General features: G+C 37.1%; 2 protein-coding genes across 2 annotated transcripts in view; both read right to left on the minus strand.

The window, feature by feature from the left end:
* Positions 1–100: 100 nt before the first annotated feature.
* LOC121378253 (DET1- and DDB1-associated protein 1-like) lies at positions 101–7,126 on the minus strand. Its single transcript, XM_041506335.1, has 5 exons — positions 7,074–7,126; positions 6,863–6,943; positions 4,235–4,286; positions 3,214–3,275; positions 101–1,844 (listed from the first exon to the last, which is right to left on the minus strand). Exons 1-5 carry the CDS (start codon positions 7,074–7,076, stop codon positions 1,740–1,742), a joined length of 303 nt encoding a protein of 100 aa, XP_041362269.1. The 5' UTR covers positions 7,077–7,126; the 3' UTR covers positions 101–1,739.
* A 5,803-nt stretch (positions 7,127–12,929) lies between these two features.
* The window catches only part of LOC121385310 (fanconi-associated nuclease 1-like), a 31,829-nt gene continuing 28,918 nt past the window's right edge, over positions 12,930–15,840 (minus strand). The window contains exons 17-18 of the mRNA XM_041515943.1: positions 14,987–15,092; positions 12,930–14,410 (exon numbers count right to left, since the gene is read on the minus strand). Coding sequence (XP_041371877.1) covers positions 14,367–14,410; positions 14,987–15,092 — 150 coding nt within the window. The 3' untranslated portion in view covers positions 12,930–14,366. The remainder of the gene's footprint in view (positions 14,411–14,986; positions 15,093–15,840) is intronic.

Here is a 15,840-nt window from a genome sequence, read left to right on the forward strand (position 1 = left end):
TCTCAGACTCTATTAGAGTCTCGAGTCTAGACTCTAAAAGTTTTATAAGCACCAAGCCAGGGCTAGCTCTGGGTGATCACAAAGTTTTACTTGTAAATTTCAAAAATTGCAAACATCAAATTATTTTCTAATAAAATAATAATTTGTTCGCCAAATCAAAATAAAATTCCTAATTGTTTTTAAAATTCGCAAACTTGGTGAGTGCCAGAGCTAGTCCTGCAGTAAGTAAACGACTAAGTGACTTAACCGACACAACGTCCCTTCATTCCGGTCAGTTTAACTTAACTTATGACATCTCACAACTTTCCTCAATAAAATGACTCTCTTCATTCTGGCAAACCCAAAATTGAAAGTATGCTAAATACACCAACACTGATTTGTTGATAACAAGATACATGTATATGCATTCTGAAAAAACTACGTCTTTTACGACCACTATCACAACGACATACATCTCAACAAGTTTAAAAGAAGCATGTTAACAATGAGCACTTTGTCTGCTGCAACAAAATATTACAAAAACAGCAAGGCGAAGGAGAAAAACTTGTAACAAAAATATAATATCATGTCTGATAATTTCATAACAAAAAGAAATTTCCTCACAACGTGAGAACGTAATGTCAGAAGTGCATAATGGCGTAAACTATTACACGTGTGCTACTTTTGAGCTATCTGCATCGTACAGCAGTAAATAAAGCACATGCAGTTTATCCTCTACTACAAAACAGAATTGGCTGCAGTTATATTAACCATATCATAAACAGGAAGAGAGAGAGAGAGAGATAAAAAAAACAAAAAAGAGGACTTTTAAAGATATTGTGAAAGAGACGACTGTTTAAAGCTTTAAATCTAAAGCAGAGTCCATAATGGAACAAAGAAAAGAAAAGAATCTGATGTTTTTGTCTCCAATATTAACACACACACAAAAAGAAGATAAGATGATCTTTTTTAGATCAAGGTTATAATATTTAAATAAAGCTGTAAATATATAAAATAAAAAAAAATCCATATAGTTAATTTTTTGACCCGCTAGATTGGGGCTATTCAACAATTATGTAAAGTTTTGAGAGGATGGGGGGGGGGGGGGGGGGGGGGGGGTATCATGGGATGTTTTACAAACAGTTATGGGTCATTACTTAATTTAAAAAGGGAGTGTTCTTACATGTAGCTTTATAAAACATTACTTGCAGGACAGGGGGTATACAAAATGCCAAATTTTCCAGATAATTGTTGAACAGCCCCATACCTGAAGCATAGCATGATGTTTAAACCAATTTGGAACTACAACAGTAACAAATGCTTGAACAAAGCTAAAAGGCAAACAAAATTGAAAAAGGATTTGGTCTCAATCATGTTTACATTTTAATGCTGTACAAAACAAACCGAGTGCAGATTCGTGAAGCGGAATTTACAAAGCCTGTTTATGTCTTACACGTGTAACTACTTACATTTACAATGCTTAAACACCCCTGTCTAAGAAAAACAGGCTTCATAAATTCGGGCCAGTGTTTTTTAACAAACAATGCTTCAAAGGCCACCGCCTGTTAGCTTCACACTGGGTAAAACCGGCAGGACAGGAACGCTAGAGTTTGTTTCTCTTAAAGCTTGTTGCATGAGTGAACACAAGACAGACACAAGTCATGGAGAACAGACCGGCCAAAACGAAACAGTTCATCAGCAGACACCACGCGACACTGAGCGAGAAAGACAGCGTAAGGAGAGTTCAGTTTGAGGAATGTCTATGAAGCGTCGTCGGTCGAACCCAGTCTAGGAACTTTGCACGAACTCGGAGAACTGCCATCCTCGAGACTAGCCCTGTTGGAGTCGCGCTTCTTGCTGGAATTCTGAGAGAAAAAACCCCCATATCAACAAAATGAATTTAATATTTCACAGATTCGCATGTATACCACTCGCTAAATTCGCTAATTAAAAACAAAATTGGTAAATTTTAGTTAAATAAATTTAGTGAAATGATTTCATGTAATGATTAATATTTGTTGAAAAATTATTGTGGGTTTTGTAAATTTTGATATCTGTGATGCTATCTGTATCCAATTCTTTTTTATGACAAATTAATTCATTGGTCCCAAAAAGTAAACTTATTCATGTTCAGTGCATGTATTCATTTAAATTCATCCTATTATATACCATACATCAGCCCTCTATACTGCGACTAATTGGGTCACATAATAAAGCAATTTTTTAATTTTTTACTAAAATATTTCATACTATCTATATGAAAATACAAGTAGGTGCCATCTGGCTCCTAGATGGAAGAGTTAATGTACATAATACAATCTCTACAATTTGAGTGTAGGTTCAATGTAGAAATATTCACCACAGCTCAAGTTCAAGTCTAATGTTATTATATACATTTTGCAGATATATCAGAGGGGATGAGATCCCTTTTCAGATGTGGGCAAATTCTTTTCTTTTTTTCTGTTTTCCTAAAGTTTCCAATTAATGCCAAATGATAATTATGGTTTGTGCTACAAGTATTCTAAAATTCCCCAATAGGAATTTATTATAATGTTTTATGACTGTAAATTACATTGTTAGAAGAATGTGTCACGTGATCCAGTTGTTTACGAATGACCAAAAAGTAAAAAAACAAATAACAAGCATTCACAGAGTACTTCAAAAGCAATACATGTCCCTTACCGGGGACCAACATATTTTCTTATCTCCTAAGTTCAAGGGCCATAACTCTGTAAACATATTTGGGTAAATCACCATGAAAGTTAACCATAGTTTGTAACAGTACATGATAATGTAATATTACAACATTTCATCTCAATATCTTCAGGCATTGAAAAAACATCAGAAAAACTAATTTTCATATCTCCTAAGTTCAAGGGTAATAACTCTGTTAAAAATGGGTAAATGAATGTTAAATTTGATCTGTAATAGTATATGATACAGCTATACTCAAACTTTCAGCTCGATATCTCAAGGAATTGTGAGAAGAAAAAACCCATCCAGAAAACTATAAGTGGGACTGACATGAAACCTACACTCCCCTCCAGTTGGACCGGCATGGGGACTAAAAAAACAAAGACATCAAAATTTACCATACAATTGCAGTGCAATCAACACTAAAATACATTAAATAATTACAGTAAAACACAAAATATAATAATGGTTTAGAACTGTTTGAACATGAAAAAATGTGTATGTTAGAAAGAAATATTGCTAAATTATTGTTTGTTTTACCTTTCTGTCCCACTGCTGGTGCAAATAACGCAATAAAATATTGGTCTTTTCTGTGGTTATCACTGAAAGAAGGAAAAAAAGAAAACATTTATCTAACAGCAATAAACAATAATAATGACCCCAACATCTTTTTACTCTTTTTATAATGTAACTGACCAACATAACTGTTTTAGTCTTTGTATTTTTAATTTGTTTCGGTAGTAATAAATATATACTACTAATAATAAATAATTAAAAAACCAGGTCATTTTAATAAATAAATAAAAATTTTTTTTAGGTAACTGCTTTATATTTTCAATGCAGCTATTGGGCTACTGATTTTTATAAACTTGAAGACCAGCAGGCTACCACTAAAAATGTTACGGTTAAGGCAATTAACTTGTAGTATGTACTACATATTTCAACCTTCAAAACCAGCTGATTTCCTTGTAAATAATTTAGGCCCTAATCAAGAACTGAAAAAGTAGTTCTCCTAAGTGACTTCTCCCTTCCCAAAAAGAGAGGGGAGAAGTTTGATACAAAGTTTTGTTATGTTCCGCTTTCATTTGAAAACATTCTGAATTATATACTAATTTCTAATAAAAATATTTCAATATAAAATACTACATGTACTTTCAGAAATAAAATTTAAAGAAAACAATTGTCCGTTTCATTAAAAATATGATTATGATACTATTAAGTAGTTGATAATGTGTCATAAAATGAAAGTAATAATTAGTATATTCTAACACGAAATTAATGTGGCCGAGAATTAACTATGCTCGACTGGTCACTGCAAATGAGCTATGACATTATTTAGATAAGTCGGGGTCTTGACATCTGTTGTGTGTTTTTGTTTGTGAAATTGGATTAGGTCAAAAATATTACAGCGACTTTGACTGCTAACTACTGCTAATAACTTGGGAGCCTTGAGTATACTTTCAGCAAAGAAAGCGCTCGTATCGCTGGCTAGACTTGGGCCTGTAATTATCAATTTAATGACCAAAACAAGTGATTGGAAAACGAAGAATTGTACAGCTACCTTGTTCTGATGGATGCTCTTTGGTAGAAATATATACTGCGGGTCTCCTCACCTAAAACAAAAGCAAGATAAAAATACTGTACAAATGAAATGCAAATAACTGTTTTCTAACTTTTCACATAACCAGGATGACTCAATTGAGTCAACGACATAACACAGGAATATATGTACACGTAAGCACTGCAGTGTTCAGGGCCATAACTGGGATTTTTTGTTTGGGGGGGGGGGGGTGAACGCAGATGAATTCTTGGAACTAACGAGCATGGAAGGCGCAAAACATTAGGTGGACTGGGAGCATGCTTCCCAGAAAATTTTGAAATCTAGAGGTTCGGAAATACCATTTAGGATGCATTTCAGGGAGGTTACATACTTAAACGAATAAAAAAAAAAGAAAAAAAAGGGGGGCATATATATATTGTGTTAATTAAGAATCAATTCATTAAAAAAAATATATTTTACAAACTATTCACTGGTATGAACATAATGCCCATCAGTATTGACAATAAGTGTTAGCGATGGGTGTTGGTAAAACACGGACCGGACAGAATGCTTGACAAACTGAATATTTCCTTTAAAAAAATTATTAAACAAAGTGTTCGTCAACTGTGTATAGTTAAGAAACATATATTTTTTCATATAGTGGCCTTAAAAATTGAAAATAATGAACTGCACATGCGCTGTAAGATACTTTTTGCAAACACATGCACCTAAATGCAGTTAAAAACGTTACACTCTTTCCTGTTTACCGGAGTGTTTCACTTTTATTTACTAAAATGGATTTGTTTTACGTCAACATTGTTGATGGTTTACGTCAACTGATTGCAATCTATATTTTTTTTTATATATCGTAGCTGAAAAATGTTGAATAGTATTTCCGTAAATATTGTATTCGTGTTTTTGTCGTTAGGTGAACGCAGTTTGGGAAGTCGATGGTACATTTTTAGTTTGTGCCCACTAGTTCACCAAGATAAACCTCGCGTGCAAGCACAACAGCGAGGTTTACCTGGCCTAGCCATTCCTTTAATTCAAAGTGAAGGTTGTTTCAAAGTAAGTATTTCTTGGTCTCAGTGAGCTTGAAATAGATCACAATATACGATGAGGGTGGGGAAATGTGATGGTAATTGTTATTTTGACGGAAATTTCGTTCCGAGCAAAATTCCTCGGAACCGTTGTCCAGAAACTGCTAATGGCAGAATGGCTAGACCTCGCTGTTGTGCTTGCACGCGAGGTTTATCTTGGTGAACTATGTGCCCACTTGCATCCTCTCCCGTAAACCCAGAGTTCGAAAAATCCGCTAGCCCGACGCCCGTGGCTAGTGGTTATTAAGTTCGGGCTAGTGAGAAACGCAAAACCACTAGCTCCTGCGGGCTAGTGGTTTCCCCCCTCCTCTCGTCATCGCTCGATCGTGGTTTTTTTTCTTTCTTTCTTTTTCTCTCGGCTGAAATTTCGTTTAATAAATTTGATTGTGACGTTTGTCATCGAATAATATCAACAACGCAATCAGTATATAATAATAATCCACTTGAGCTAGGTCTGCAAACTGCAGTAACATGCTATCTCTACATCGTCACAGTTACAGCATGCATTGTTTACCTTTCCCTTTCAAGTTTCTGGCACAGGAAATAAAGTCTAATGACATGCGTGTTTTGATTGGTTAGACACGTCACGTGGTAGTTAATCTCGCACATATGTTTTAGGCTAAGAACTTGGAAATCACCAATCGCGACGACAGGTTAATCTCAATCAAGTAAACCCCAGCCATGCTTTGAATTTCAGTGTTTGTTTTATTTACCTATTGTTTTCTAATTTAACACTTCGCTAACATGTGGTTATCGGCAATCAGGGAAACAATTTACTTTAATGGTAACCGCATATGCAATGACTCGGCTTGGCCTATTACGTGTAGCGGTTTGGATAATACGTCACAGCTGCCGATACAAGATAATACCTTTTTTGTTCATCAATTAACAACGGATTAGATGTCGCCGTTATATTCTTTTGATATCGGTCTGACACGGAATGATGCCCTGTGTTTGGCATCACCGTTCCTGGCGACATAAATAGTAGGCCCTAAATATATAACCAACTACCAAATACACTGAACCATCTATTACCGTGTGTCACACTGTCGTACCCTCATTTAAATTTAATTATTTTGATAGTGTGTTTAGATACCAACCAAGAGTTTGCTCAATTATTTTTCCCCGGGTGGAGGGCAAAAACGAAAACGGGACAATGACGATGGATCACACTTGACAAAAGACAAAACGTACGACACGACAAAAAACTGAAAGTTACAACATGATTTAAGTGTTTGTTTCATTTTACTGTTATACTCGTAAATGTGTAATGTTACAAAAATTACATAAAAATCCAGTTATAATTGATCAGGAATTTGGGCTAGTGCTTTATCTTGGTGGGCTAGTGGTTTTCACAAACCCACTAGCCCTGTGGCTAGTGACTTTTCAAAATATTTGTCATACTCTGGTAAACCCATAGCTGAAAGAGGCCATTTTCAGCACCCGTTCGACTGTTGCCAATATCCACCCGTTTGTATGTACTACATGCAATTCACTGTTTACCAAGTTTTACGTCGAAGCCAGAATAACGAATCCATTTTCAACTTACACTGGTCTTACAGCTCGAGTCGCTGTGGAATCGAGCGAAATTTTTCTCGTTGTACGATGGAAGACCTTTCAGAAAATCAGCCTGAAATGAAACCAAACCGTTAACCAAAATGTTCTTATCACGAAAAACAGTAGCAATAAGCTGTCATATTACGAATTATTATTAAATCTGCGTGAAACTTTCAATGTCATCATAAAAACACACTACTTACCATTTTTACCGATTTTCCCTTGACATTTCCGTTTTCTTTGAACGCATGCGCGAGTGTCTGGTATTCTGTTATGGTTTTTTTTCGCCTTCCCGAGGGAGACTCGCAGCTCCACACCTCCTTTTTTTTAAGGCTGGTACTAGTGGTAGGTCGTAAGGTAGGCCTACCCAGAAAGAGTTTTAGCAGTTCAGTAGGGAGATGTAAGATCACTACACTGACTTCATTCTGGGTAACCATTAACCCCGGGGAGGGACGGGACGTAGCCCACTGGTAAGACGTTCGGTCTGGGATCGATCCCCGTCGGTGAACCCATAGGGCTATTTGTCGTTTCAGCCAACTGATATATCAAAGGCTGAGGTATGCGGTATCACGTCTGTGGGATGGTGCATATAAAATATCCCTTGAGTCAGAATTACCAAATGTTTGACATCCAATAGCCGATGATTAATTAATTAAAGTGCTCTAGTGGTGATGTTAAACAAAACAACCTTTAACAAAATATTTTTGCTACTAATGGAAACATGTTTCAGGTTTCTTCTCTAAGACTATATGTCGAATTTATCAAATGTTTGACTTCCAATAGCCTGTGATTAATAAATCAATGTTCTCTAACTGGTGTCAAGGAAATATTTAACGGGGAGTGGGAAAAACGGGCACATGAACAAACTCGTAAAAAGGGTTACTCAATAAAATCTTCTTTTTTCAAAGCCAGAAAAAAAGAGGCACTTGAATATATTTAGAGGTGGGGGTGGTCCCCATTGAATCTGCTTCTGAACCCGCTATCCTAGACAGCCCAGACTGCTGGCGCCTGTGTCCATGAACAATGTTCGCCAAGGTGAACAGATCCAACGTCACACGAAAAGAAAACATTCTCCATACAGTGTTGTCAATCTGGGGCCTAATTCACAAAGTTCTCTTAGGCTCTGCTACCGGCCTCGGTGGCGTCGTGGCAGGCCATCGGTCTACAGGCTGGTAGGTACTGGGTTCGGATCCCAGTCGAGGCATGGGATTTTTAATCCAGATACCGACTCCAAACCCTGAGTGAGTGCTCCGCAAGGCTCAGTGGGTAGGTGTAAACCACTTGCACCGACCAGTGATCCATAACTGGTTCAACAAAGGCCATGGTTTGTGCTATCCTGCCTGTGGGAAGCGCAAATAAAAGATCCCTTGCTGCTAATCGGAAGAGTAGCCCATGTAGTGGCGACAGCGGGTTTCCTCTCAAAATGTGTGTGGTCCTTAACCATATGTCTGACGCCATATAACCGTAAATAAAATGTGTTGAGTGCGTCGTTAAATAAAACATTTCTTTCTTTCTTTCTTTCTTAGGCTCTGCTAGACAACAAAGCACCCTATTTGCAAGTCTTTTAGCATTGCACTGCGAGATCGCAAAGTTGCGAGAGTTTATTGAATTAGACCCCTGATCGACAAAACTGTTAACACATTAATTCTCATACTTTTGCACAAAACCGAGTCTTAACGACAATTTTATATGATCATGACAGTATTCTCGCGAATAACAGATATAATATGGGTGTCGGAAGCAGTGGGAGAGCATTTGTTCCCCAAATCTGAAGATTAGTAAATTGCTCATTCTTCATCCATTTAGTTGAAAGGCCAATTAAGACAGCATCCCTCCATCATTGTTGGCATCTTCAGACGATTATGTGTCATAATCGGGGTGAATAGGGATGTAAAGTACGTGTCCGTCGGTCTCAATTTAGATAATTAAAAAACCCCGAATAACAACGAAAACACGTGCACACACGCACACGCACACCAAAACTAAAGAAAACAACCACAAAAGACTAGCAATTATTGCAGACACTTGTGCTCGGGTGTTTGACGGCCTCTTTTTTTTTTTTTTTTTTTTTTTTTTTTTTTAGGGGTGGGTCTGATTTTGATCCCCCGGAAAATACATAAAACAAGCCATCGTAAATGCTGCTAATCCCCTCACAACTGTATCATCATATTACTGTATGTTATATTTCATGAAAATTGGATGAGAAATGAAGTCACTAGAGGGGTGGCGTCATATTTGTTTTGTTTAGTAAAAGTGACTGACCTTCAACACCGACAGGCGAAACACGAACTCATTCACGACATCATGATCATATTCCAGTATATGAAGTTTGATTAAAATCGGATGAGAAATGCAATCACTAGTGGTGACGTCGAATTCCTGTTTTAGTAACAGTGACCTTAACCGTCAACTCGTTCAACATATCACAACCGTATACCTATAGACCCCAAAATGTTTTATATAAATTGGATGAGAAATGAAGTTGCTAAAGCGTTGACGTCATATTTCTATTTTTAGTAATGATTACCTTGACCTATGACACAAAAGAAACACGAACTCGTTAAGAAAAGTTTTGTTTTGTTTAACACCACTAAAGCATATTGATTTATTAATCAATCGGCTATTGGATGTCAAACATTTGGTAATTTCGACATATAGTCTTAGAGAGGAAACCCGCTCCATTTTTCCATTAGTAGCAAGGGATCTTTTATGTGCACCATCCCACAAACAGGATAGCCTTTGATATACCCGACGCGGTGCACTGGATGGAGCGAGAAATAGCCCACATGAGCCCACCGACGGGGATCGGTCCCAGACCGACCTCACATCAAGAGAGCGCTTTACCACTGGGTTACGCCCCCCTCCCCCTAACTCGTTTAGATATCATGATCTTATTCATATATATATATATATATATATATATATATATATATATATATATATATATATATATATATATATATATATATATATATATATATATATATATATATATATATGACGTTTAATGAAAATCGGGTGAGAAATAAAGTGATTAGACCGGTGACGTCGTCATGTCAGGTACATACAGGCAAGACTCTATGTTCCCTTGACGATGACTCGTCAGGTGGGAATAAAGAGGTGACAATGTTCTTGGAGTAGAAACTATACGTAGCTCCCCTTTTACTTTTTGACGGACCTTTTAAAATTGCGCCTAACGTCCTTCACAAAATGCGCACCATTTCTCTTTGGCTTAATCCTACGAGACATTCCAAATGCCATAGCACCATACCACCCTCCGCCTGTTACCGGCCCCGGACAAACTGCTGGTGTTTCCTTGCACCTGCCAGTGCAGGCGGTCCCCACCCCACCCCTTTCCTGTCTTGGACGGAGGAGTCAGCCGAGGCCGGCACCTGTGCTCATCCTTAGGACAGGCGTGCGCTACAACAGCTTGCTCTGAATGTGCACGTTAAACACTCCGACCTGACCCACCTTGGAGCAGGATAGGGAGGAGTGATTTGTGGGTTGAACTGGGGGATGAGCGTTGGAGGGATACTCCGCCTTTAAAGACTCCCCCCCCCCACACACACACACCACCACCACCACCAAGTGCGCTACAACAGTTTGCTCTGAATGTACTTGTTAAATTATTTTCTTGTCCTTAGTATGTCATATTCTAGACACCGCCCGGTAACACAAAGCACTCGTAACACTTACGTCAGACGTACGCCACACATTATGTATGGTGTACGTCTGACGTAAGTGTTACGAGTGCTTTATGTTACTGGGCCCTGAGCTTTCGGTTTCACCTCCTAAGTACTACTCTTCATAAGTTTATTTGTTACACAATATAATGAGGGTGGTTAATGCACAACATGTTTGAATATGAATTTCATTTCGATTCGGATAAAGTTAAAGTTAAAAGGTGGGTTTTTTTTAAAAATGACATCACTTTGATTTATTAATCATAGGCTGTTGGCAATAACATTAGGTAATCTTGTTTCTTACTCTTCATTTTCCAACTAGGAGCATTAACCACCCTCACTGGATTGTGTAACAAAATAAAACTTATGAAGTGTTTTACCTAAAGCTAGAATATGCCACACCCACCAATGGATATTTTATATACACATTCTCACAGACAGGACATCACATACCACAGCCTTTGATATACCAGTCACGGGGCATTGGCTGGTACGAAAAAAAACCTCAATCAGGGAATGGGTCTACTGAATTGGTTTAATTCTCCATGACACAAACACCCTTCGATTCCGACAAATATATGGCTGCTATTTTAATGGATATGCGTTGAAGATTTTCTGTGTGGTTTTGGGTTATTTTTGCCAAAGAGGAAACCGTAACATTAAAGCTGTTCATAATTATTTTATTTATTATATATGTATAAACAATATATGGCAGTTTTGATATGGCATGAACACACTGACAAATATACATGAAAAGTATCTAACAAATCTAGTAGCCTTTTTATTACACGTTAATACAGATCAATCATTCAATATGCTTAGCTTGGTCTTACCCCAGCCCTCCCCCACCCCCCCTTCCCTGTGTAAGTACATACACTGATCCTGCATACTAAAAAGTGTTTGATTCAATGAGGATTCTTTCCATTTTACATCATAAAATTTATCAACATTTTCATAAAGGTACCGAGGCAGATCTGGGGTGGGTGGGTGGGTGGGTAGGTAGGGGCCCCCAAAGTTCCCTTGACATTCCACCTCATGTCACTGCCCCCCCCCCCCCCCCCAAATGGATTTTTTGGATCCGCCACTGGGTACAAATCATATATCTCTCTACCTCTCTCCTCCTCTCACTCTCTTTCTCCGTTTAACTCTTTTGATGGTATATTTTAGTTAATGTTTGGAATGCAAAATATTATTTATGTCTTCCATTTCAAGTAATTTGTGCAACTGACTACACCTAGATAATAATGGTATTTTGTTCAGTTATTGCAAGTAACCTATTTTAATAATGTAACTTTTTATCCTATAACTTACCCATGATATCCATGCCATAAACCCAGCACCTACCAGCCTGTAGATTGATGACCTAACCACGATGCCACAGAGGCCGGTCATTAATTAACTATTAGAAGTAATATACATATACATGAGGTAACAACATTAAATAGTCAATCATATGCAACGTGCTTGCACAATCAGTGATATCAAATTGCTGTCCATCATGAGATGAAATATTATTAAAACATGAAATTTTCAATTTCAAAAACGTTACCCTTTGACCTTTATTGTAAAACATAACTACACGTAAGCAACAGAAGTCCACTGAGAGCAGTCGGTGTAAAGGACCAACAGCGGCAATTTGATTTATATGAAGGAAATGTTTTATTTAACAATGCACTAAACACATTTCATTTACGGTTATATGACATCAGTCATATGGTTAAGGACCACACAGATATTGAGGGAGGAAACCCGCTGTCGCTACTTCATGGGCTACTCTTTTCGATTAGCAGCAAGGGATCTTTTATATGCACCATCCCATAGACAGGATAGCACATACCATGGCCTTTGATGTACCAGTCGTGGTGCACTGGCTGGATTGAGAAATAGCCCAATGGGCCCACTGACTGGGATCGATCCCAAACCAACCACACATCAAGCGAGCACTTTACCACTGGGCTACGTCTCGCCCCTTGATTTATAAGTGATGTTACTACATGGTTTTGTATTTACTGTGGCAGTAACACTTTTGAGTGCTATTTTCACCAATGATTGATACCATTGTTATCTATTTTCAGATATTTCAATGTTATGTATACACACATGTCGATTACTGCATGAGTGGGAGTGCCTTAAGGAATTTATGAAACAAGTTAGGGAGTCTTTTATTCCCCGAGCCAGAACAAATGTTATAATGTATTGTTTATTTATTATCCACAAACTGTGATTTATAACAACATTAAATATGACTGTAATCACTTCACTATCAATGGTAATAACATTCAGCGATGTCGATTACAGTGACACTGAATGATGTTAATAGCATAGCCACGACCGTCGTAAGGTTGCAGCAAATATAGTGACATCAAAATTGTGCTATAACAGTTTTCAATTTATTATCATGACCCATGTCATAAAGATACCTTGGGAAAATACGATATTTATGAAAAATGTATTACAGACCATGTTTATTGTAGACTAATACAATAAAATATATGCTACATGTGTATGTACATGTAAATATACGCACTATATTTAATAATATCAGATCATGTTTAATGCTCCTTTTTATGTCAATAATATCATGCATGAATAAATGCCCCTTTTCCTTCAGGTCAATATATGTTTACTAACATTTTCAGATAATTCACTTAATGTTACATAATCAACTACATTGTATACACACATATATAGACTTTTAAAATGTCACTTTATTATGTTAATAACATTATACATGAATACAATTATTAAATGCCCCGTTTCATTTTGTTAAATATATTTTTTTGTTTGAAACTGTCAGATTATAATTCACTGATTATAAACAAACTACAATGCATGTATGTTATATGTATATGTATATGCTACTAATATATATTTAATAAAATCATACATGCATATAGAAAATTGCCCATTTTGTAATATCAATATAAAACATGAACAAGCATTCTGAGAGTACTGCTAATCCAATACATGTCAACTACCAGGCACAACAAATTTTCATATCTCCTAAGTTCAAGGGCCATAACTCAAAAATGAGCAAATGCAGGTAAAAGTCAAACTTTATGTGGGACAGAAGGATGAACAGACATACAGACAGACAGATGGAGACAAAAAAACTATATAAAGACCTCTTGTCTTTCAGTTTGGGATTACCCGTCTTAATAAAATACCGATCATCCCGGTCTTAAAAACCAAAGTATAGCAGAAATGATAACATCAACACAAGTGGTACTAAATTAGCAAAAACCAATTCAGTGTTTTAAAATATTAGACAGCAGGTAAAAATCCTGTCAGGTGATATTCAATTAGTGAAAGTTGAAAAAAAGTTTAGGGCCAGTTATTGAATGTCAAACATTTGTTAATTCCGACAGTCCTCAGAAGAATACCTCCGACAATTTGTCCATTGGAACAAGAGATATTTCATATGCACTTTCCCTGGCAGGACAGCATACACTGCATCCTTTGATTTCCCAGTCATGAGGCACTGGTTGGAATGGATAGAAAAAAAAGTGGGTCTGCCAAGGGGGTTTGATCCTAAGACCCAAGCATCTGAAGCAAGCACTCTTCTGACTAACTCCACTCACGGAGTTAGATCCCCTGGCTAGTTAAAACTGATGCACAATCTTGTGAAATGCAGGACACCAGAATAAAACTCAGATGAAATGGAGTTAGTTAAGAGTTTCTTCAGTTTGTTAAATGTACTGAACACCAGGTTCAAATCTCTTGGGTGGTACTGGCAGCAGTTTCAAATCTCTCAGGTGGTACTGGTAGCAGGTTCAAATCTCTTGGGTGGTACTGGCAGCAGGTTCAAATCTCTCAGGTGGTACTGGCAGCAGGTTTTAATTTTTTCGCACCCACAGCTGAAAGTAAAAAGTTTGTTTTATTTAACGACGCCACTACACAGCTGAAAGAGAAGTAAAATATCATTTATATTACACACCTATATACTTGTAATAGCATGTGGTATGAAGAGTTTAGTATACACCTATACACTTGTAATAGCATGTGGTATGAAGTTTAGTAAATGGAATCTTAAGTGATATTCCATTTCTGTACATATTATTTAATATAATAAAATCTTGAAATAAATTCTTGAATAACTACTTAATATTATTTAAAGAAAATATATTAATAAAAATGACACATGTACAAGTTTATGGTAATTCTGACAGTTATAGAGGAAACCTGCTAAATATTTTATTAGTAGCAAGGGATCTTTTATATGCACCATTCCAGACAGGATAGCACATACCATGGCCTTTGATATACCAGTAATGGTACACTGGCTGCAATGAGAAATAACCCCATGGGTTCACCGATGGGGATCGATCCCAAACTGACCGCACACCAAGCAAGTGCTTTACCACTGGGCAATGTTCCAACCTATGTATGAAGAAATGACAGATTGACAAAGTGCTGCATAATTGTAAAATCACCTCTGACATGGCAAACCTCGGCATCCACTCCAATCTTGATGAGGAAATCAATCCACAGAATCTGTTTGTGTGACAAACGATCCCCCGGACCTTTAACTTCACAAATCTGTCAAAATAAATATTAAGTTTTCAAATATTCGGAAACCCCACCCCCCCCACCCACCCCATAACATTCGTATTAGAGCAATTTTAACAAGTGGTATCATTCGCCTTTTTAAAATTCCAATCCCATATTTTATAAGCAATCTTAGTGCTATGGAATTGTAAAACTATCAATAGTAAGCTATGATATCACTATGGCACATGCTATAGTGACGTCATACCCTACTCAGGTTTTATGATATTTTCGTAGCACTTAAATAGCTTCAAAAATCCGTAGCCCGTAACTGACTTATAAGGACGTGTAAGCCAATGAGTTTTTCATAGCTTCCCTTCCTGATGGAACAGCTCTTAACTTATGGATTAAAAATATAATAAATATTTTGGTAATCTACCATAGATAATACTAATAGTGACAGTTTTACAAAATGTTAAACAAAAAAGTCTTTCTCTTTCAATTATGAACATTAAAAATAAACAAAATAAAAAATACTTTTTGAAAAACTGTATGATATGATGATAATCTCAAATGTACATATTCACTATGTTTGTATATAGAAGGGCACACCTGTCCTGTCCCCATCCCATCCATATCCCATCTATCCATATACCATCCCATCCCTATCCTAGACACTCCATCCCATCCCATCCCTATCCCTATCCATCCATCCTATCCCATCCCATCCCTATCCCATCCATCCAACCCATTCCATTCCATCCCTCCTTCCCTTGCATCCCTATCCCTATCCCATCCA

The sequence above is a fragment of the Gigantopelta aegis genome, chromosome 2 (assembly GCF_016097555.1).
Source record: "Gigantopelta aegis isolate Gae_Host chromosome 2, Gae_host_genome, whole genome shotgun sequence".
Lineage (NCBI taxonomy): Eukaryota > Metazoa > Mollusca > Gastropoda > Neomphalida > Peltospiridae > Gigantopelta > Gigantopelta aegis.